Consider the following 22154-nt stretch of genomic DNA (forward strand, 5'->3'; position numbering starts at 1 on the left):
AGCCATTCCCTGCAGTAATCATTCTGTGAAATAATGTTTTGGAAACGCAGAGGTACGAGTTACAGAGCCAACTTTATATTCAGGATGTATTCTATTCATTATGCTGACCTCAGTTTTTATGAAATTAGATGCATAGTCTTTCTTGTGTTTGAAACCAACAAACCTGTGTCTGTTCAAGGGAGTTGTGGCAACATTTTATCCTTCAAGATCAATGATTCCATCTTTAGTAGCTCAATGTATGAATGAAATGGAGGAGAGGACTACACGAGGTAGCCATTTCGCTTCTGTTCCTATCCTCTCCTCTCCGATTTTACTTCCACCAGTAATTAATAGATGTGTAAGAGGATGTGTTTATTTGTGTGTAGAATGAAATCTACAGAGTGCCTGGCTGTGACCGCACAGTGCGAGAGCTAAAGGAGAAATACATGCGTGGAAAAGGGTTTCCTCCTCTTGGTAAAGTAGACGACATTCACATGGTTTGGGGACTTCTCAATGACTTTCTGAGGAAATTAAAGGAGCCTCTTGTTACATTTCACCTTCATAAGAAATTCATGGATGCAGGTGGTGTGTTTGATTTCTTTCCAATTCAGAAATGCAGTATAACACTTTTGAGGCTGGAAAATGGCTGTGTAAGACAAACCTGTGTGTTGTCTGCTTCAGCAAACTTCACATTAGGATTTATTATACATAGTTGCTGTAACAGCACATCAGAAATGTGGCTTTAGGCTGGCTAGTAGAATTTATATAAAGTAAGCAATTATAAAAAGTAACTTTCTTTTCCTAACACATTTTTAATGTTTGGAAACACCACTATCCTCCACCCCATTTCCTTTTCCTTCTCCCTGAATGTGACCTAATGGACACCTGTCCTGTATTGCATTATTTAAACCACCAATATGGAGAATTTAAGTGCTTTTCTTGGGTACTTATAAGTACAAACTAGAAAGGCATGATGTGAAAGGCCACAATTTGAAGCATTTTGAAAATGGGTAGCTACGAGTATTGCCTAATTTGTTTGACATTTTTAAAAAAGGCCTTTCAATAACTACGGTAGATGAGAATCTCCGGTGCAGCACAACATCAGAACTGACATCCCCGTTGACCTTGCTCTCCAGCTGGTTGATAGCCTTCCTGTCTGATTATACGCTTCAGATTTTCTGTTAAATAGCTGCCCATCAAGAACTGACCTGGCAAAGTCAAGAAGGACAGGGATCAAAGCAATTTGTTTCCCTAACCCTGAGGAGCACATTAAATCATTACAAGCAGATGAGCTTCTTTACATTAACAGCCCAGCTTACAAAGTTCACACAGCCTGCTTTACTTGTTACTAAGCTGTTTTACTTTGTAGATATTCTTGATGATGACGGCACTCTGGCCATATACAAGGCTATTCAAGAACTGCCTCAGCCAAACAAGGACACTGGCTTTTCTCATACTACACCTCCAATGGTGAGGATGGTTTTCAATACAAGTGAATATCTTGTCAGCTGTCCATTTATACATATATACATATTTTACTAGCAACATATTTCCAAATTGTATCCAATATTTCGTTTTTTTATTTGCATTGGAAACTTATTTGAGATTAGGCTGCCACACTTGTCATCAATATGTTTTATGTACTCCTATAGAGTTCACTATAGAACAATAGGTAATAGGTTTTAGTAATAGGTGATAGGTTTTGTTCATTGAACCAATTGTCTATGGAATCCAAACTGTTCTGCAGCGATGTGATTGTCCTGTTGGTATAATAAATTGTGGCGTGGTCTGCATATCACAGATGATTCCTATTAATGCATATGCATTTACTGGTTAATGTGGCCACTATTCACTATTATTCAAGTTTTGTTATAAAGGATAATATGACAAACAGAATGCATTTTCTAAGGGACACACACCACAAGAAACCTGTCTTTCAATCCTATTTTTTCTCACAGAAAATGACTTAGTAATTTTTATGATTGCCTTATGTGGTCCCATAGCAACAGCAGGAACAGATACTGATTTCACAGAACATATCGGAGCTGCTTGGCCTAGATTTTTGTCAGCTGTTCGCTTCTCTACATACTCCTTTACAGATACAGTATATGTTCTCTATAGTGTGATGAAGAGCTCAGACTGTAAAATGGATTTGATGAACAAACCTTGCATAGTATGTGTCTGGAATTCAATGTAATTCCCTGAAATACTGTAACCACCTACTTGGGCCGATGCTATTATGTTAATGTTTAATTAGGCCAGCTAGAATTATTGTATGTCTGTGCTCTAAATGTAAAGAAAATGAATATAAAGCATACTAAGACATAGATATTGGTGTTTTAGTGCATGAACATTTATTTGATAAACTTAGGGGGGTTTTTTATTGGTTTTTTTTTTTCTCCAAAAAGGTTGTTGCTCGCCTTCTGTCCCTTCCTGCTGAGTACGGGAATCAGAGTTTCATGGTGGAAAATAATCCAACATCATGCCAATATCAATATCCACAGCATGGGAAAGGGTAAACTACTTGCTTCTCCTACATGCTGTGATTAATTAAATGTGTATTGCTAAACATAGGACCATTGTACATATTAAGTTACTGAGCAGTTAAATAGAGCTTGGCATAGACTGAAGGAATTGGCGTTGTCTGCATTAACCAGTACATTTGGCGTAGTCCTTTTAGTTCTATTTTCATTTTGCTGGTGTCAAAAAAAAGTGTTCCTTTTTTGTTACAAGGGATATTGAAGTTAAGTAAAGGTGAGATTTTTTTATTTTTTTTATAGACCACTTCTTCAAGCCATTGATTTCTCCTGAGATGGGTTCTGCTCCTAAAACCCTGTCGGGCAGATTTAAAACCACCCTTGGCACAGCATTCATTCCTGTTCAAGTGAGGTTTGTGTGTCTTTTTATTATTGTGCTTTTTACGAACTGCACAATAGATATGTAAAACAATTGTTCCACTAGAATGTCTCAAAGGAATTTGCAGTAGAGAATATATATATATATATATATATATATATATATATATATATATTCAATGCAGCAATATTTTGATTGGACTTGAAGATTGGTCAAATTCTGACATTTTGTACATTATTATCTCATAGCACCAATATCTATCCTGTCACCACAAAGCAAAGTGAAAAAAACAAAAACTGCAGTTCCTTTCCTCCAGATAAGGTTTCAGAATTGTATTTCCAATATTAAATATTAAATGTACGTGTAGGTTTGTAAACATCCAGATGCAATTATTTTCATTTTTATTTATTTTTTGGTGAGGTCACAAAGGGCTACATTTTAATGCGATAGGAATACATGTGCTTTAATAACTTGGCAAACCTAAAGGCATTGTTTTTCAACAAATGTCACATCACTGAAATGTAAAACCTGCTTGGAAATGTATTTCTTTCAGATATTGATTACATTGTACTTTTGTCCAGGTTCAGCAGCAAAACCAAGTCAGTGCAAGCTAGAAATGTTTTTCACATCGCCAACCCTGCAGCAGATATAAAAGGAGCAGGACAGGCTGTGGTAGATCATGAAGCTTCATTGTGAAATCACAGGGTCTGTTCACTTGTAACACGTGAAGCTGGCTTATTAAATGTTTGGATCAGTTAAAGAAATATACCCTGTGCACTGTAATAAATGTAGTTGAGGCAGGATAACCTTTGGGTAAAAAATGAGAAACACAAATGTAGGAAAAAAAATGGGTTCATGATTTTTAATCATCCAATCATGTCTGTGTGTGTACAGACTTGGCCCATGCACTGGTATTTGTCTTTCGATAAATCGTCACATTTACAGATTGACCTCATGTCATGCCTGGTAAGTTTACAGAGTTAACTGAACCATAACTGGTATGTTACGCAGTAAATTAAGCAGGTAGCAAGAAGAAAAACTGGATTTACATAATAAACATTTCTTATTATTTTATAAAAAAATATATAACTAATGAGATTTCACACTCCAATAAAGTCCTTCAGGGAACTTTAATCATACAGCAGATCAGTGTATTTTATAGCTTCAGCTGCTGGGTGCCATTATGAGATTACATTTCGGCATTTGTATTTAACACACTTCATACAGCACTTCACTTCCCATAATAAAATAACATTGTGGGTGTGTTTAGAGGGTTTGGTCTGAACTCAGTACGGTTGGTGTGAATAACAAGTCTGCTTGGGAAATGAACAGTACTGAGTCCACGTAAAGAGGTGACCTCGGTCCCTTTGGCAAACTGGTTCACTTGCTAAATGTCAATGTGAACAACTGCTGAACTCTGTCATTTTTCACATCGCAAACTAACTATACAAGATAACTTTAGTCAGAAGTAAATATTTCACATGTAGTTTAGTTCATATTCGGAGGAAACAAGTACAGCAAAAAATGTCTTTGGGAACTACATTAGGGTTACCAGTAGGGATGGGACGAATACAGCGGTTCTGAATAATTTTCCGTTAAGGTCTCACTGAACCAACACATTTCAATTGAAAGCCAGTTAAACTTTTAAATCACACAATTAGGTTGTGCTGTGTGTATAATCAAAGTGCTTTAAATTAAAAACAAATTGTCACCTTTTAATGTGTAGACAGATGAGTTTCGCTTGGCCGATACAGATCCACATTATAAACACATAAGCATAACAATAGTGTGTAAAGTCTTCATGTAAGGCTTTAAAAAAAATCCCTCTTGTTACAATTCTTAGATCTATTGATGTTGAGGTTTAAAAGTTTTAAATTGAGAGGATGCTAAACATACATGATGATAACTGGCAGTTAAAAGCCGACAATTCCCTTTGATTCAAAAGCACTCTGCCGAACCTAATGACATCATTTAAGAGCGTCACCATGTTCAAATTAAATGTTGGTTCTGGTTTTTTTTTTTTTTTTTGGAGAATTGTCAGAACTGCATTATTCTCCTACTGTAAGCATTCAAAACATGTATTAGCGACATACTTCCCCCAGTGCTTTCTTCCCCAGCAATATATAAGAACCTAAAACATGCAATATTATAAACCAGAGCAACATCAATAGCAGCCATCTTTCAATATGCCTGGCTGCATCCAAATAAACTCTGTCCCTTGGCTCGCAGATAAGTGTGAACAGCAAACACGGCGATACGTTGTTTTAAACTAAACGAACCATACTGAGTCCGTTTGAAACAGACCCAGTGTAAATGCAGCCTTAAATACACTGTTGGGTGAAAGGCATGTGGTTGTAACTGGTCTTGCCTAATAATTGCACCAAGTATAAAAAGGTTGATATGTATTATGTTACTACAATATTTAGTGTTCACTGATGAGTCAAACACAAAAAAATAAGCAATGGTATAATTGCAAGAAGATAAAATGTTACATACTTTTTAAATTACCAGGCATCAAGATGCTGAAAAGGGTTTGTGGTCTTCAAATTTCAATATTTTAAACTATGCTGTGTGCCATATCATTTCACATCTTCTGCCAGCCAGGGTTTTATAAAGCTCTTTTAGGATAGAAAGCTCTTTGTGGGTACTGTATTTCATCTATTTTTTTTTCTCCAGCTAAGTTTCAAGGGTTAAAAACTTTCCATTTTGCATCATTTGTACAAAAAATGCAGAACAAATTCTACAGAATAATTTGGTTTTTAAAACCTCGGTTGAGATCTTTGTGAGGGAGGACAATTGCGTTAAGAATGATTACTTCTGATGGAATGTTCACATTACAGCCTGTAAAAAAAATTAAATAAAAAATTAAATTAATAACAGTCATGTATAGGCACATCTAGAAATACTATCTTCAATTACACTGCACTACTTTACACAATATTTAATTGTGTAAATAATGTGGAATAGGGTGCATATTGGAATATTTTACTTACCCAAGATAGTTATTGAAGGTGTAAGCTTTCCTTCTCTGAATAGTGTTTCACTGTCTATTTTGGCATAAGGGTCATTAGGATTGGGATCACTGGGAGTCCCTTCAACTCTGGCCCATTTCCCGATTGTGCTGTCCCATCCCACAATGCTATTTAAGACACAACTGTGGTCCTAAGTGACAAATTAAAAGGAAAGGGAGGGAGGAGGGGTGAGTGTATTACAAGAGCAAAAGTAGCACCCTAGTCTATCAAATAACTTAAATATAGAATTGAATTATTATGAAACCTAAAGCATACATTTATATAATTAATAACACCACCTTTTTTTTTTTTTTTAAACCACATTATAAGATGCAATCCGCATAGGCTATACCATGCTGGTCCTTTAATAAGGTAAAGCATCAACAAACCTCAACATTTATAATGGCATAGCCTTGCACTGCCTAACGCAGTCCTCGCAAATCACAGAAGACAAACAGGGACCAGAAGCAGTCAATCCAGAAATACAAATGTTTCACTCCTACCTGCAATGTAGCTCCATGAAGAATGATGGACTCTCTTACTCGAACCCCAGCTCCTATTGTCACTCCAGTGCCAATGGAGACATTAGGACCTAACTGAGGAGAAACATTTGGCGATTAGCTAAAGTACACAGGTTTACAATACATCATCAAAACTACAGCCTAGATGTTAAATGCATTGGTAATCTATTGCCTTGTACAAGTAACAAAACAGCCTACCACAGCAGTAGGGTCAATGTTGGCAGTTGGATGGATATACACATTTCCTAGAAAAGAAAAAAGTATATTAATATAAAATGAATATAACAGGAAGAATTATTCTTGTGACAAAAGCCATGACCCCAAGGATGCATTCTTCTTTATATTCCTAACCTCACAATTCCTAATTAAAAGTATAGTTACCTCTGATGGTAGGCCTTCCTTCTTCATTGTTGGCCAGCCTTTCAGGGTGGGTTTTGCGATAGTGGTTTAGATATAGACGGCTGGCATAAATGGCTGATCTATGAAAGTCACAAAGATTTTGTTAGCAGTCTCCATCACTCTGATGATTAACCGAACTACTATGATGATTACCTAAGTGAAAAAGTGCTCTATACATGGACTGACCACTTTTTTCAATAGATCTTTAATTTTTTTGTACGTGAACGGTTTTGGTATTATAATGCCTAGAAAAGCCCTGACAAAAATACAACCATTTTAAAACAAGCAATCTACAGGAGAACACTGTTATTGGTTCATGTTTTAAGTTATGTACATTTTACACCACCCCAACTATATTTTATTATAATAAACAGTTAAATAAGAATAATTTAACAGGTTGGCTAATGTGATATCATTTCTATCTGATATAATGCAATTTCAGATGGCTATGTTACATCAATATTAGGGTCTAGTATATTTTTTTATAATTGAGTATTAAAAAAAGAAATTAAAGATGTAGTTGTATTTCTGGAATAAAATCAATCCAATTTAGTTGTTCACCTACCCAGCAGATTTGATCTGGCTCCAGAACTGATCAGTTTTGTACACATAAAGCTTTCCCCTTCCTGCCAGTGCTGTAAAGATATCTTGTTCCAGGCGAATAACTTCTGCTCGCTGCCAGCCATTCATCTGTTCCTCTCTATTGAACAAAACGAGAGCATATGCACTGAAGAACCACATAAACACCTCTTTACACTCATCACCTCCCCCACAAATCCCATGAAGACAAACACATTTACACACAAAAAAAAAGTAATATTTTCAAATATTTTTTATTTTCATTATTATGCATATAAAGTATGTTTTTGCACAGCAATAGCTGGCGATTTACAGCAGTGTTCATCAACATGTTAATTGATAATTACAATGCCTAGGCACTACTCTAGCAATTTTAATCTTGAAATGCATGGATGGTTGTTCAATTTATCGTAAGTATGTACAGCTGTATGATGGATTTTGACACTCTAGGATCTGATCTCATTACATTATTTATATAATTTATATAGCAGCGGTGTGGAGTAGTGGTTAGGGCTCTGGACTCTTGACCGGAGGGTCGTGGGTTCAATCCCCAGTCGGGAACACTGCTGTTGTACCCTTGAGCAAGGTACCTTACCTAGATTGCTCCAGTAAAAACCCAACTGTATAAATGGGTAAATGTATGTAAAAATAATGTGATATCTTATAACAATTGTAAGTCGCCCTGGATAAGGGCGTCTGCTAAGAAAAATAATATATATATATATATATATATATATATATATATATATATATATATATATATATATATATTACTTGTTTTCATCGGAAACTAATTTAAAATGCATACAATGTATGATCACAGTATGACATATCAATGCAAATATTTGCCATCAATTAAGACCCTGACTTTTGTATACTTGGGATTTGTATGGTATGGTAAGTTTTTTCATTATTTTACATAAAAGTGATTATAAAGAAAGTTGGCTATACTGCAAGAAGCATGGCATAGCAGTAAATGTCTCCTATTGAAAGGTCTGCCCAAACTGCACAACATGATATTAGTAAGACACCCCATAGATTACGTATAAACGTGCTATAAAATCGCATAAAAAGAAGATTGTACTCAATAACTATTATCAAAAATGAAATAAAAGTATTGATGATTAACTGTTTCTGACTAAGTGTTTAAAAGGTTGATTTACATGTTATTTATAATTACTAGTGTGCGAGTTTTAAAAGGCGATTGGAAGCACCCCGTATGAGAGAAAATTAAACTCCCACCAAGTTAATTGCCATTGATTGGTAATCAGTTGTAAAGGTGAGGGAAGGACTGCCTTTCTTGGTTTTGAAATCAACACATTAATGAATAGATTTATTTAATACCTGACGATAATTAGGTGCTGGTCCTAAAAGATAACTGCCTCCAAACCCCATTTTTCAGCATTTGAGAGAGGGAAAGAAAAGAAGATTTGCTTATACTGTATGCAGGACCTACTTCAAATGTTCAAAGACATTGACTGTAATAAAAGTTTGTTATGCTCCAATTCTTTTTCATAAATATCTACATAAACTTTCAAAGTTAAAAATAAGTGGCAAGTTTTTAAAACCACAAGAAACCATTCCTTTACAAATTGTGGACCACCACACGCCTGCATTCTGACTTACCCGTCATAAGAATACCTGATGATGGGATTCAGGAAACACAATGATGGCAGAAAAAGGAGGAAAGGAAAAAAAAATTGACAAGAAAAAAATGAATAGAAGAGAGGACAGGAAATGATGAAAAGATAGACCCCAGGTACGCCATCTATATTCTACTTACAATAAGAGATCCTGTTGATTTTTCTGGAAAACGAGCCCAATGTGTTGAAAGATTTCAGGTGTGAACAGGTAAATCCCACAGTTGATGATATCACTGACAAATGTACTAGGCTTCTCCACATAGTGCAACACCTGCATTAAAAACAATAAACAGACATGTACACCCAGCTTTTATAGTATTCCTGATAATGTGGAGGCTGTGTGGTCCAGTGGTTAAAGAAATGGGCTTGTAACCAGGAGGTCCCCGGTTCAAATCCCACTTCAGCCACTGACTCATTGTGTGACCCTGAGCAAGTCACTTAACCTCCTTGTGCTCCGTCTTTCGGGTGAGACGTAGTTGTAAGTGACTCTGCAGCTGATGCAAAGTTCACACACCCTAGTCTCTGCCTTGGATAAAGGCGTCTGCTAAATAAACTAATAATAATAATAATAATAATAATAATGTAAGCATCACACTAGATCCCAATATGTACTTGTACGGGTTTTCACTCACAAAAGATTGTACTGAGAAATACAAATACACACAATAGTGCATATGGCATTCTATAACTAGGATGTTCAATTGAACATAGGTCTGTCTTACCTCATTGGTGTCTTGATTTTCAACAATACAGCCATAGTTCATGGACTGTTTTCTGTTAGCCTGAAATAAATAACGAATATATATTACTTTTGTTAAGACAAGTATAGCTTTGATCATGTTATCAATATTTACAAAATACCACAAAAGACTGGCATTGCGCATTGAGGCAAGCACTTTACGGATTGGAGAAATATATATACATTATTCACATGTGCAAGTACTTTTCTAGGCATTTGAAGCAAACACAAAGCTCTGGAGAATCATAATATCTGCATAATTCAGTGTCCTTACTGTTGTTCCCAGAATGACGTGGGTGTTTCCATGTTCCTTCTGGAACTCTAACATCTCTAGAAGTGGAAATTCAGAACAGACATCTGCATTCATAATAAAGAATGCTTCAGGGCCCCCTGACAGGATCTGATCTCTGAAGTGGTAAATGCCACCCGCAGTACTCAGAGCTGAATACTCCTGAAGATACCTAAAGTAAGATTAATATCTCTATTAAAACACAAACAGTAAACACGTGGTTAATATGATTTGGCATTCATTTGCAAAAAGGCAATCATGGAATACAAATAGGTGATTAGCAAAATCCAAGTCAACATCCTGGACAAAGCTTAAACTAAAAAGTACAAAAAAGTACAGTACTTATTATCAGCTTTCACAGAACACTAAACATAACCCTGGGGTTTCTAGCCAGAGGCTTTATTGGAACAAACTAAATCCCCCAAATCATTCAATAAAAAGTACTGAACAAGTTTGTTTCTTTTACCTGATGGGGATTTTGAATTCCTGCTGTGCACAAGACAGGAACCGACTGAGCGCCTCATTTGGCTGATAGAAACCTACCAGTAAAATCTCTTTCATGTTTGGTATCTAAAAAAAAAAAAAAAAAAAAAGTAAATTTGGAAATTCTCATTACTGCAGAATGAAACTCTCAATTCATGGCCAATTTTAAGAATCTGTGCATGCAGTCACATCTCACATGCACATAGAGTACAATTATATTATATACGTGTATATATATATATATATATATACGTATATATATATATATATATATATATATAACTGGTGTCAGTTCTATGTCCTACATCTACAGAATGCAGAATAAAATGTTTCATCAAATCCAGTGAACGGGTGCCAAGAGCCAGTCATGACCTACATTCACAGGAATTTGAATAGCACACTTGCACCTTATCTTAAGATTTAACTTTATTAGCCTGATAATGTAAATGTGACATGCACAGGCTAAGTGCAGGTGCCTCCACTATGAAATCCATACATTTTACTTAATTGAAGACTATTCAGTTAGCTTACCTTTGCACATGCTTCAATGTGGTGCTGAAGCATTGGGACCCCTGCTACAGGGAACAAGGGCTTTGGAACCTCAAAAGAAAGAGGTCGAAACCGAGTCCCTAAAAAAAAAAAAAAAAAAAAAAGAATAAAAAATATATTTTATTTACTTTTTTTTTTTTTTTTTAACTGGCCAATTAAATGAAAAAGGTCTGTACCATACTTTAAGCCCATATACAATGATTTACAAACTACTGTACCGGTACTAAAAAAAATATCATCATGTTATATTCGAATTCCAGTTCTACAATGCAAAATAATATCTGCTATTTTAATGGGTTTCATTCTTCATTCGTTTTAAGGTAATGCTTCAATACTGACAAAAAGGGATTATATGAACTGAATAAAATGTGTTGCCAATTGCAGTGGGAGTGCAATTGGTAATACAGTACATTTACTGCATTAAGTGTTTGGACTGCCAAAAGGTATTAAGATACACTAAAAAAAAACGGATCTACACCAATAGTATGCCTTCAACTGGAAGAAAAGGTGTTTTATTTGTCAGCCTTTCTCTGACTGATTGGCACGTCACCCAGTTTGTAGTAATATTTGCTATTTACACAAAATAACGTTAATAATGTATCTTTAATTTATATTACTTTACCTTTCTGAGGGCCTCCTATTAGTATTACAGCTTTCAACATCTTTAGTTTAGATCCTAAATATTGAGAAAGGGATTAAAAAGTACTAATGTCAACGTTTTACTGGTAATGCGATGAACATTCAATTAATACAAAGTAAAACTATATTACATTATACATTAGTTAAATGTTTATTATACTATTTAAAACACACTTCAAAATAAAAATACGACTATTTTGTGTATCAATACTGTACACAGTACTGTGGAAATGATGATGCGTTCAATCAAAAGATTACAAATTGCCATTACTCCACACTCAACAGCGCTTAAAGGTACTGTCCCATGTAGTGAAACTATTTAAAAAGTAATATAATTATACACTGAATAATTTCTTAGTTACGGGATTCATACCTTGTTCTTTATGACTTCCTGTTACACATGCACGCAGATGTGCAGACTCAACGACATCCCGAGTTCTCGTTAGATCAGCATTGTGGGAATTGTAGTTTTAACCTGAAGCGCAAGGACTTTACATGTATCATACTTCCTTGACTGATTCTAAAATGAATGCTATTTACATAATATAACTTTAAGAACATTTCAACACACTGTTTAAAAAAAAAAAAGTATATGTTTGCACAATGAGCTTTCTTGAGTCTAATCAAATCTAAAGTCTATTGGATCCCAAATGAATTAGACCTCCAAATGTTTAATTAGTTATACAATCTATACAGGTGCATACAATCACACCTCTAAAGTGCATTCAGTAGTAATTGAAACACCTGATTCATCTAGTGAGTATATTTCACTTGTATATAAACCACCAAGGAGGCACAAGTCTTAAGTCTATTTTGTTACAGCTTGTGTAATTGTAAACAACAGTGCAAGTAAGGTAGGTTTTGGTATTTTTTTTAAATTTATTTATTTTTTGAATGTATTGATATTACATGTTAGTATTGACTGCAGTATTGTGGGTCTAGAGATGTGTAACTTCAGAGTTTGCAGGAAAAACGATTTTAAAAGCTTTTAAATTAATTTGTGATTGTGGCTTATGTTAAAACCTTTAAATGTATCGGTCCTGGGAGTGAGTATTATCACAATTTTAAAGACATGACGTGATTTAATTGGCTTATTGAAATGTATAAAAATGTAGATTGCACGAAGCAGTTGTAAAATATAAAAGCAACAAAAAAAAAACTGAAAGGGGTCAAGATTAGAACTGAAAGTCTTATGAGAGCATAATATAGTATTTCATTAACTGACTTGTGTGTAATTTTATTTATATATATATATATATATATATAATTTTTTTTTTTTTTTTTTTTAACCAAGTGAAAATGAAGTCTGCTGCTGTCAAAGTGACAAACATGGAGAAAAGGACGGCCAAAGCACACCATAAACTAAAGGGCAAGAGGCAGACCTATGCAACCTACATCTATAGGGTTTTAAAACAGGTATGCTATACCCTTTTATTCAGCTTCCATGGGGGGGGGGGAAAAAAACCACAAAACAGGGCTGGGTGAACATTCTTGGAAGTCTAGTTATGGGTCCAACAATAGGTAGCTTAAGTTTTCTGGCTTTGAAAATGTTACTTTTAATTTGCATTTTAGATAAACACATTAACTACATTCTTGACTTAAAGGGGCAGTACAGGTGTATGCAGAATGATGACGCAAAAGGCTAAATTGCAGTGTTCTCCCTTTGGCATAGGTGTGGTTATCCATTTATGTAACTTCTCACTTATTTTATTTTACAGGTTCATCCAGACATTGGAATCTCTGCCAAGTCGATGGGCATAATGAACTCGTCTGTGGGTGACATGTTTGAGCGGGTAGCATCAGAGGCAGCCAAACTGTCATTGTACAACAAGAGACGTACCATCACCAGCAGAGAAATCCAGACTGCTGTACGACTGCTGCTTTCTGGGGAACTAGGAAAGCATATGGTGTCTGAGGGTACTGGATCTGTAGCAAAATACACTAGCTCAAAGTGAGCACTTCCTGGAAACCTTTTCAATGTTATCTTTTTTAACTTGCAAAATAAAATTATTTTATTTTTAAAGGAGTTTGTTTTTAAATGGTTTGTTTCCCTCTGTGGAACAGATATCTTGTATTTATTGCTATTGGCAGCCAGGGTTCCCCAAAAGTTCAATGTCACTGCTTGCAAACTTGTCTTTTTCCTCAAATTTGTTTTGCTGCCTTTGACTTCCTTCTATTTCCACTTTCTCTAGTTTACCAAGAAGCAGGTGGAGTCAACAGAATTTAAGGGGCACAATATTGCATGATTTCTCAAGACCAAGAAGCAAATAAGGTGGTAGTTTAGTTGTGTGAGTATTGTAGAAATAGAACTTGCTACCTCTAGCCTTGAATTCAGTGGTACTAATTGTGGATTATGACCCTTATAATTTTAAAATAATTACTAATACACCACAACAATTCTTCTGAAAGATAACTTTAAAATATATGGATACTTCTCAGACCACAGTCAAAAACAAATCAATTGTTTTTCATTAAAGGATTTGCTTTGTTTGACATTTGAAAACTGGTTTCTAGATGCTTCTGTGATGAAAATGGCGCAAAATAATCTGCAGCGAATGTGAAGACATCCTCTGGTTTTCTGAGTAATAAAAACTGAAGGAAATCTGCCATTATGGCTTTCAGCTCAGGGTGATGTCTCACGTAGGTAGTATGATTTGCCTTGAGCTCTTCCTGAAATATAAAATTGAATGTTAAATGTGAACACATTTATTAGAACAGTTAAATAACAAATGGATTTATTTTTACAAAAGGCAATTTAATTGGCTGAGAGTGAAAACATCATACCTAACACTCATAGTTTTGAGAAATGAACATTACAGCTTTAATATCAAAACATGAATTTCCAGACCAGTGTTTCTCCTTTTTTTTGGAATTTTGTGTAAAAAAAAAAAATCTTGCTGAACCATTTGTCAAAAATGGTATTACTTTATTTTACTGCTCACAAATTATTTCCTATTTAAATGTGCACTGTTACCTTTCTATCAAGATATTTGGAGTACAAGTGCATGTCCTCCTCCCAGATCAATGGCTTCTTCTCAAATACTGGTTTCTGCTCCTCCTCCTCTGCGCGATTAAAATGATACACATTAACTCAGTCTTCAGTGCACAGGTATAATAATATTTAAGTACAGTCAGCTTAAATATGAAGAACCACCTGTCCATAGTGATCTCTGGTCAATTCCCACGTGTACAGTAGGATGCCAAGATGAAATATGACCCTATCGACTTGGGGTTAAGGTTAGGGTGACAGTTATTTCGGTTTAGGCGACTTTAATTATCCATTATAAACACCAAGCTGATGGGGCTATGTTTCGGTTTCATAACCAAACATATACAGCAAGGCCGTAGCTGGCTACAAAGCACCCGAGACATGGGCCTTGGTTAAAATCATACTAATACTTATTTATTTAGGCTCTCTTACACATTGCTTTGCTGCAAAATAAAATGCATTTCATCCCTCATTGTGTGTATACATGAATTCCCAAGTCCCGCTGAGATATCTACAGCTTCTGTACTCTTCATAATCTTTTAATGTCACAGACTACAGCGACATCGTAAGGCTCAGTTTGTACCACCATATCCACGTTAGTTAAACGTGTTCGAATTGCTTCGAAACGCCCAAGGCTTATTAGGGACTACTTTTTTTTTTTTTTTTTTTTTTTTAAACAACGTGAGGCAAAGAAATTGTGTTGATTAGAAAGACGTACATATCAGCCTAATAATATGGAATAATGCATTCCCTTGGTAGTCTGCAATTTAGCGAATCCATCTTATTAATATTCCAAAGTGCATGGGCAAGTGTCTCTGTCATTTGTCAAGGCTGGCTACGGCCCTGTACAGTTGGGTATTATCATATTTGTTTTGCCCATGTAGTAAATTAAACAGAAATATAGCCCCATCGGCTTGGGGTTTATAATAGATAATTAATATGGTCTAACCCTAAATGACCGTTACCCTAACCTCTATCCCAAGCTGACAGGGTCACATTTCACTTTGGGATCCTACTGTACACATGGGGGTTGATCAAAGAGATCATTATAGACAGGTGGTTCTTCATATGCAGTTGACTGTACTTAAATTCATAACAATATAGGGGAAATATCAAACTATCAGCTAGTTTCATTGACCCAGATTAGAACTAAACTTGAACTTAACCCACCAGTTTAAAAGCATTCTCCCAAAATTGCAATATGATTTATGTTTAACAAATATATTTAATCCATCATAACACACTTTAGGTTACTGTACCTTTTTCTTTTAGCAATGGCATTTGTATAAGTTTCATTGTCACAGGAGATCCAATTTGTACTCTGCTTGCTAAATGCCTGAAAAAAATGGAATTCAAATAATTAGAGAGATTAACTATTATAATATTTTTATAAGCACAAAGCTTGAATATGCCTTAATTTCATACTACATGTAATGCCTTAAATTGCTTTTAGAAAAGACCTTGCAGTGACACTGGCCTGAAATCACTGATATAAATCTGGGGAAAATATTTGGCTGTGCCAAGGACCATGTTTGCAGTACAGACAATAGAAACTGAATGAAAAACTGTGTTGGGGATGGCATCAATCAACACAACAACACAACAAAATGCCCTTGAAGGTTTAAATGAAATAGGTGGACCACTCCTCAGTGACAATACAGAGAATAAACCAGACACACCAGTATGTGTCAGAACTATTAGTGAAACACATGTGGTAAAATTGCAGTAAATGTACTTTAAAGTTTTATCAAAAATGTATACCTACCCATCAAAAAGGAAAAAGAAGTGCCACATGGTAGGTAAATCTTTCTCTGAGTGGATAGCTCTTTCAATTCCAAAAACCTCCATAACCTCCCTTCCAACTGTCTGATTCCTGGACCCAAGCTCTTTCTACACAAAATAATAACAGTACGTATTATGTAGAAAGGGGAATGTGCGTAATACTGAGATTCATAGAAACATTTAAGAAACACGTACGTTTTTAGACACAGAACTGCTGTGTAATGGTCTGCAGTAACCCTTGAAAGACTTTTAAAAACGGACTTACCCTTTCAGAAAGGTTTAAAACCCCTTGAAGAACAAGCAATGGCAAGGCAAGTTTGTAGATTTTAAACAAATATTGCAGTGCGGTCCTGATATCTGCTACCACTGTCCCTTAGTACAAAACTATTGCATTGCCATTTTAGTTTCACTCCATTGCCATTACAGTAAATATCATTTGGTAAGAGTACTTACAAAAGTGGAGGTGCACAGGTTGGTTTCAGTATCGAATGAAAGAAACACCATGTTTTCTGGAACAGCCTTCCTTTTAGCAAGAATCCGTAAGATAAGAAGATTTGAAGCCTCTGATATAAATCCTTCCACAGAGCTCCAAGGAAATGTAAATGCATGCCTCTTCTCATCCTAAAAGCAAAATATGATCAGAACAGAGCATATTCTAGTCAAAATATCTCAAAATGTCACAGAAATGGGTAACCTACTTAAACTGGACGTCTACATTTTTACAAATTAGTTCAAATGGCCTGAAAATCAGCTTTGATTTGAATTACTTAATTCGAGCTAAAGGCTAGGATATGTTACTTTATCTAAACCTTGATTCAAAAGTTTCATCTCACAAAGATGAAGGCTGGCCAACAAAACCAAGACATCCACTAGGTGGCACTGAAACATCTTTAATAATGTGTGTATGTGTGTTCATTCTTGTTTTTAAAGCATTTCTCATCCAATCCAATGACAATAAGTTTGCTTCATTACAGAATATATTGGGCAATGTGCATTATTCAAAAACATTTTTTTTTTTTAAACTTACTTGTCCTTCCGTGACAATTTTGTTCACTACCAGCTGATCTTCCTCTCTGACCATGTATGACTTTCTGTCCAAAGGGTGATCCTTTATCTGCAAAGGGAGAGTGACAACTTTAAGCAAACCGGGATAGTTACAGTTGGCTAGTTATTGGATTATACTATTTAAAGTTTACCTAATTATAGTATGTGAATACACAAAGGCATAATGGTGGCTAATGCAAATACAATTCGGCATGCTATGGTTAACATTGTCGTTATATTATCTTATACACTGGGACCTTTTCATAGCATTTAGTATGTTAAATTTGCTTACTGATTCTATTATAACCACAACCACTATTACACTCTGAGTGTGGATTTGCTTACTTGATTATAAGTAGAAGGCACTGCCTTGCTTTTTAATATGTTTTACTGTATACATAACCACTAGATGGCAGCACCAGCTACGTGGTGCATCAATTTCGTGGGAAGTAGACTAATTATTTGCTTCATCCTTCCAAAGATCGCCATGATAAGAAATACTATTTATTTCCTGTGAGTGTCACAGGAATTGTGACTATCAACAATTTCTAAACAATTATCTTAATAGTACACTCAACATCACAAATGACTTGATTGCATAAAAACATCCAAGCCATTGTGATTGTGAGTTGTTACATCATCCCCCAGTTTAATTGTATTGTCTAAATGCAGTACATTGTTATGTGCAGCAGATATTATCACTGCTTTGGCCATGTGGACAAATAAAGCTGCAACACTGTTTGCCTTTCTGTGACAGTAACATAAATGTTGATATTGACCAATCACATCAGTTTTGTTAATCTTTATCAAATATCTACATAGAGAGCTGCGTGGACACTCAGGCAGTTATGATAATTGTTTAATTGTAACTATGTGTCTGCAGCTGTTATTGTGCGATTTACATGTTGATAGATCAGTATCAGCCCAGAGATGGTCTAACCTCTCCTCTTTGTCTATATTTGTATGCTAGTTCCTCCAAAAGTGAACTCTGCCCCATGCTGGGTGAATACAGTCCAACTCTTCATAAATGATTCTGTGGTTTAATAGATGCAAATAGATACAATACAATACAATAAATACAAATAATTTACCTTCACATATTCATGATGATGTTGCTCTAAAGTTTCAAGTCTCTTGGAAACATAAGCTGTTAATAAAATACATTAATAAAATGGTTAACTAATAGGTATGTTGGACAAAATGTATTGCTTATTTTTTCAGATATAATTTTGCTTATAAACAGTTGAAATCATGTGCTTTACCATTTGTTACATACATGTAAATTAAACATGATGAACATTACCTTAAGAAAACATGTTTGATCTTAAATGTATACGTTAGGTTAACAAAAAACAAAACAAAACAAAAAAAAAATAGGTTAATATTCTGTAACTTTTTTCTGAAGCTTTTCTAGACCTTACAAAGGTTATTGAAGATACAAAACACAAAAATAAACTTTCCACATGGTGCAAACAATTAAATCAAAAATATAATATAATCGGGCAGCAGTGTGGAGTAGTGGTTAAGGCTCTGGACTCTTGACCGGAGGGTTGTGGGTTCAATCCCCAGTGGGGGACACTGCTGTTGTACCCTTGAGCAAGGTACTTTACCTAGATTGCTCCAGTAAAAACCCAACTGTATAAATGGGTAATTGTATGTAAAAATAATGTGATATCTGTATAATGTGAAATAATGTATAATGTGATATCTTGCAACAATTGTAAGTTGCCCTGGATAAGGGTGTCTGCTAAGAAATAAATAATAATAAAATAATAATTTCCTGGATTTCGGTAAAAGCTGTAATTGTATTTATAGTACAGTAAGAATAGTTTAAACATTAAAGTGATTTTAGATTTGAATGTACACTAATCCATGCATATCATACCTACCCATGATGGATGTTCCACATGGTATATCATCAATACAGCCATGGCTGTTAGCATGAATTAGATAACAGTCCTCATCATGATATGTTGCCTGTTGAATGGTAATAGTGAATTCTCCAAGTTCTCTGCCTGTGTCTGAAATTGTGACTAAGGAGTCAACAAACAGACATAGCTGCAACTCCTCTGGCTCTAAAATGAAAGGTTTTGTTTTCATTACATGCTTTGATGAAATGGAATAAACTGCATGTTTGTCAGGAGTGTTAACTGTAATATCCAGAGTCACATTAGAAAGACTATATTAAAATAACCCACTCCCAAATACATTGTAATAACATCTTAATATAAAATAATATTTCTTGTAGTATCACAGGTCAATATGTAGGCTATAGCAATTTAAAAGGTTCTAACAATGTTCTGTATCAATACAGTAAACAAACAACTCAGATGTCTAACACTGAATCGCCATTCTAACCATTTAGCAAGCTTCCACACAAATATTAATGCTTTCTTTCTTGGTTTATTCTTGAATGTGTTTGCACAATGGAAAATAGGTTAATATGCATCTACCTCACTGAATACAAATGAGGAACCTACTATTATAAAGTGCTTCCACTGTCAGCACCAGACAGATACTTACCATGTGAATAGATCAATGGATGGTTTTTAACTCTTAAGCTTCCAATTGCTTTTACTAATTTCTGGCTTCAGGGCTCATAGTTTTATTGTTTGAAGTGGCAGTGAGATGTACTACAAGTTAAATGTATTTGCAAAATACAACATTAAATCAGATGCCCTATACAGGGTGTGGTCAGTTATTAGCAGCTGTTATGGAACATTGATGGACCCAATGAGGCAATGTTATGAAAGAATCTGAATGTGACAACATCGACTGCTTTGGACATTAGACCTATAGCATTTAGTTGTTAGCATTGTAACTAATAAGCTGGAATAAACACTTTGAACTCAACATGTCCCACTGTCTTGTGTGTCTAGGAAGACTGATGGGCCGGGTGGACTGAAGGAAGCAGATAAACTTGAGTTTCAATGGAGAAAGTAGTTCTAACTTACCAATGGATTGCAGAAACTCAACAGCTTCAATACTAGCTTTTGGTGCTAGATCTTTCAGTTCTTCCATGAATAGACCTCTTCAATGTCTATTGAAAAAAAGATATATATATATGTATATGCTGTATACCATATTATTATATTGGGTTAATACTTTTACACATTTTATGAATCCATTATCATTGACATTGACAGTCCTCATTCAATACACGTTAGGAACAATATGTGGGAAGGTGTATATTTTAAAATGTGATGGCAATTGACAATATTGACAGTTTGTTTAAATGCCACTTTTACGAATCATTAAAAAAAAATATATATATATATATATATTATATATATCATACCAGAACCCATTCAATTACATTTTTCTGTTTAATAACGCTTTTCTGTGATAAGGACTTCTGTTGTTGTGCAAAAAATGGTTGTACATCGTCTTAATATACATACAAATGTCCAGAAAAGTAAATACTAGTATTTGCAATAAGGGAATGTTAAATGTTGGGACCGGTTTTGCTCGCACAGACCTTCCTTTAAAACTTGCCGTGCTTAAAATAAAAATGCCTACATTTACTTGAAACGTACTATTTAAACTTGCAAGAAAAAGACAGGCACGTTAATTTTAAGACTAGAGTCCGTGTTACCAAGTACTATCTACACACATTTAGAAGATACATACGTAGACTCACTTTAAGAGAATTGTTATAAACTGCAGTGAATATCAATTAGTTTCCATTTTTAATTGTTTACCTTTTTGCAGTGGGAACCGTATGGTTTTGGTCCAATTTAATTTAGTCCCCGGCTTCACAATTTTGTCGATTCTTAACGCCGCAAAGTTGTTGCCGTGACAACAGAAGCTACTTGTCAACAGGAGGTGTTATTTCCTTTAAAGAAACAGTAACGTATTTATCATGTACACTATCAGCTACGGGGTATAGGCGTGAAAGTCATTATCGTGAAAGCTATCGTGACAGTTTGTTTACACACCCCAAAGCAGTCTTTGTTGGGACTTGTTGCAAAAGTTATATATGTACACAGTTTGAGCTGCCAGTCCTTAAACTAAACGAGATGTTATATCTTACAATAAGACACATTAACTTATACCAATAGGACAACATATATTAATGTATATCTTCAGAAAGTGTATAGCGCATGAAAAGTTAGTGACCGGGTCTTACCACGGGTTGTTTGTTATCACCTAAGTAAAAAAAAAAAAAAATGTGATTAGTATTTTATTTTATTTATTTATTCTATACTTTTTATTGTGGTTCCAGTACCTCCAGTAATATAAAAATTGCATTATCATAACATATGTTGGCTGTTCTAAGAAAGCATAGGCTACCTATCATAATCTCTCTACACGTGCATTTTAAGAACACACAGTATGTACATTCATAATATGTTTAAATAAATAAATGACAATCGTTTGCAAACAATACAGTACTGAAAAGATTTAAAAAAGAAAAGAAAAAAGAATCTGTTTGAAACAAAAGGTGGCCTAATCAACGTTTTCCTTGTGAGACCAGGTTGTACTTCTTGTTGAAAGGAGATAAGCTTTTACCAAACAAACCGGGAATGCAAAACATTGGCCCAACAGTCTAATTTTAATATTAGCACCAGTTAAAAGCACTACGTATCATAAACATGAAGCAAAACTTATTTAATATAACTTTATTCAATTCCTTTATTTCACTCTAGTGT

General features: G+C 34.9%; 3 protein-coding genes across 3 annotated transcripts; 1 reads left to right on the plus strand and 2 right to left on the minus strand.

The window, feature by feature from the left end:
* Nucleotides 1-3224: 3224 nt before the first annotated feature.
* LOC117412569 (mannose-1-phosphate guanyltransferase alpha-A) lies at nucleotides 3225-12330 on the minus strand. The gene is made up of 13 exons (XM_034924460.2): nucleotides 12061-12330; nucleotides 11671-11724; nucleotides 11031-11128; nucleotides 10483-10586; nucleotides 10002-10188; nucleotides 9711-9770; nucleotides 9129-9259; nucleotides 7332-7466; nucleotides 6749-6846; nucleotides 6566-6612; nucleotides 6350-6442; nucleotides 5829-5997; nucleotides 3225-5676 (listed from the first exon to the last, which is right to left on the minus strand). The coding sequence occupies exons 2-13, from the start codon at nucleotides 11708-11710 to the stop codon at nucleotides 5576-5578; spliced, it is 1263 nt and encodes a 420-aa protein (XP_034780351.2). The 5' UTR covers nucleotides 11711-11724; nucleotides 12061-12330; the 3' UTR covers nucleotides 3225-5575.
* Nucleotides 12331-12451: 121 nt separating this feature from the next.
* LOC117406652 (histone H2B type 3-B-like) lies at nucleotides 12452-13710 on the plus strand. The gene is made up of 3 exons (XM_034010856.3): nucleotides 12452-12541; nucleotides 12982-13103; nucleotides 13406-13710. The coding sequence occupies exons 2-3, from the start codon at nucleotides 12987-12989 to the stop codon at nucleotides 13640-13642; spliced, it is 354 nt and encodes a 117-aa protein (XP_033866747.1). The 5' UTR covers nucleotides 12452-12541; nucleotides 12982-12986; the 3' UTR covers nucleotides 13643-13710.
* Nucleotides 13711-13820: 110 nt separating this feature from the next.
* On the minus strand, nucleotides 13821-21321 carry catip (ciliogenesis associated TTC17 interacting protein). The gene is made up of 10 exons (XM_034021070.3): nucleotides 21204-21321; nucleotides 20457-20542; nucleotides 19392-19577; nucleotides 18594-18649; nucleotides 17486-17572; nucleotides 16912-17079; nucleotides 16442-16566; nucleotides 15936-16012; nucleotides 14662-14750; nucleotides 13821-14357 (listed from the first exon to the last, which is right to left on the minus strand). The coding sequence occupies exons 2-10, from the start codon at nucleotides 20521-20523 to the stop codon at nucleotides 14145-14147; spliced, it is 1068 nt and encodes a 355-aa protein (XP_033876961.1). The 5' UTR covers nucleotides 20524-20542; nucleotides 21204-21321; the 3' UTR covers nucleotides 13821-14144.
* Between the last annotated feature and the right edge of the window lie 833 nt (nucleotides 21322-22154).

Source organism: Acipenser ruthenus, chromosome 10 (genome assembly GCF_902713425.1).
Source record: "Acipenser ruthenus chromosome 10, fAciRut3.2 maternal haplotype, whole genome shotgun sequence".
In the NCBI taxonomy this organism is placed as follows: Eukaryota; Metazoa; Chordata; class Actinopteri; order Acipenseriformes; family Acipenseridae; genus Acipenser; species Acipenser ruthenus.

What these genes read in the sequence shown, in the direction of transcription:
- LOC117412569 (XM_034924460.2), bottom strand. Translation starts at nt 11,710, where the DNA reads ATGTTGAAAGCTGTAATACTAATAGGAGGCCCTCAGAAAG. An exon ending in AGCCAGATCAAATCTGCTGG is followed by an intron (nt 6,847 to 7,331) that starts GTAGGTGAACAA and finishes TGACTTTCATAG; the next exon opens with ATCAGCCATTTATGCCAGCC. An exon ending in ACATTGACCCTACTGCTGTG is followed by an intron (nt 6,443 to 6,565) that starts GTAGGCTGTTTT and finishes GTTTCTCCTCAG; the next exon opens with TTAGGTCCTAATGTCTCCAT.
- LOC117406652 (XM_034010856.3), top strand. Translation starts at nt 12,987, where the DNA reads ATGAAGTCTGCTGCTGTCAAAGTGACAAACATGGAGAAAAGGACGGCC. An exon ending in TCTATAGGGTTTTAAAACAG is followed by an intron (nt 13,104 to 13,405) that starts GTATGCTATACC and finishes TTTATTTTACAG; the next exon opens with GTTCATCCAGACATTGGAAT.
- catip (XM_034021070.3), bottom strand. Translation starts at nt 20,523, where the DNA reads ATGGAAGAACTGAAAGATCTAGCACCAAAAGCTAGTATTGAAGCTGTT. An exon ending in TTCTTTTTCCTTTTTGATGG is followed by an intron (nt 16,013 to 16,441) that starts GTAGGTATACAT and finishes CATTTTTTTCAG; the next exon opens with GCATTTAGCAAGCAGAGTAC. An exon ending in CCAAATATCTTGATAGAAAG is followed by an intron (nt 14,358 to 14,661) that starts GTAACAGTGCAC and finishes TTTATATTTCAG; the next exon opens with GAAGAGCTCAAGGCAAATCA.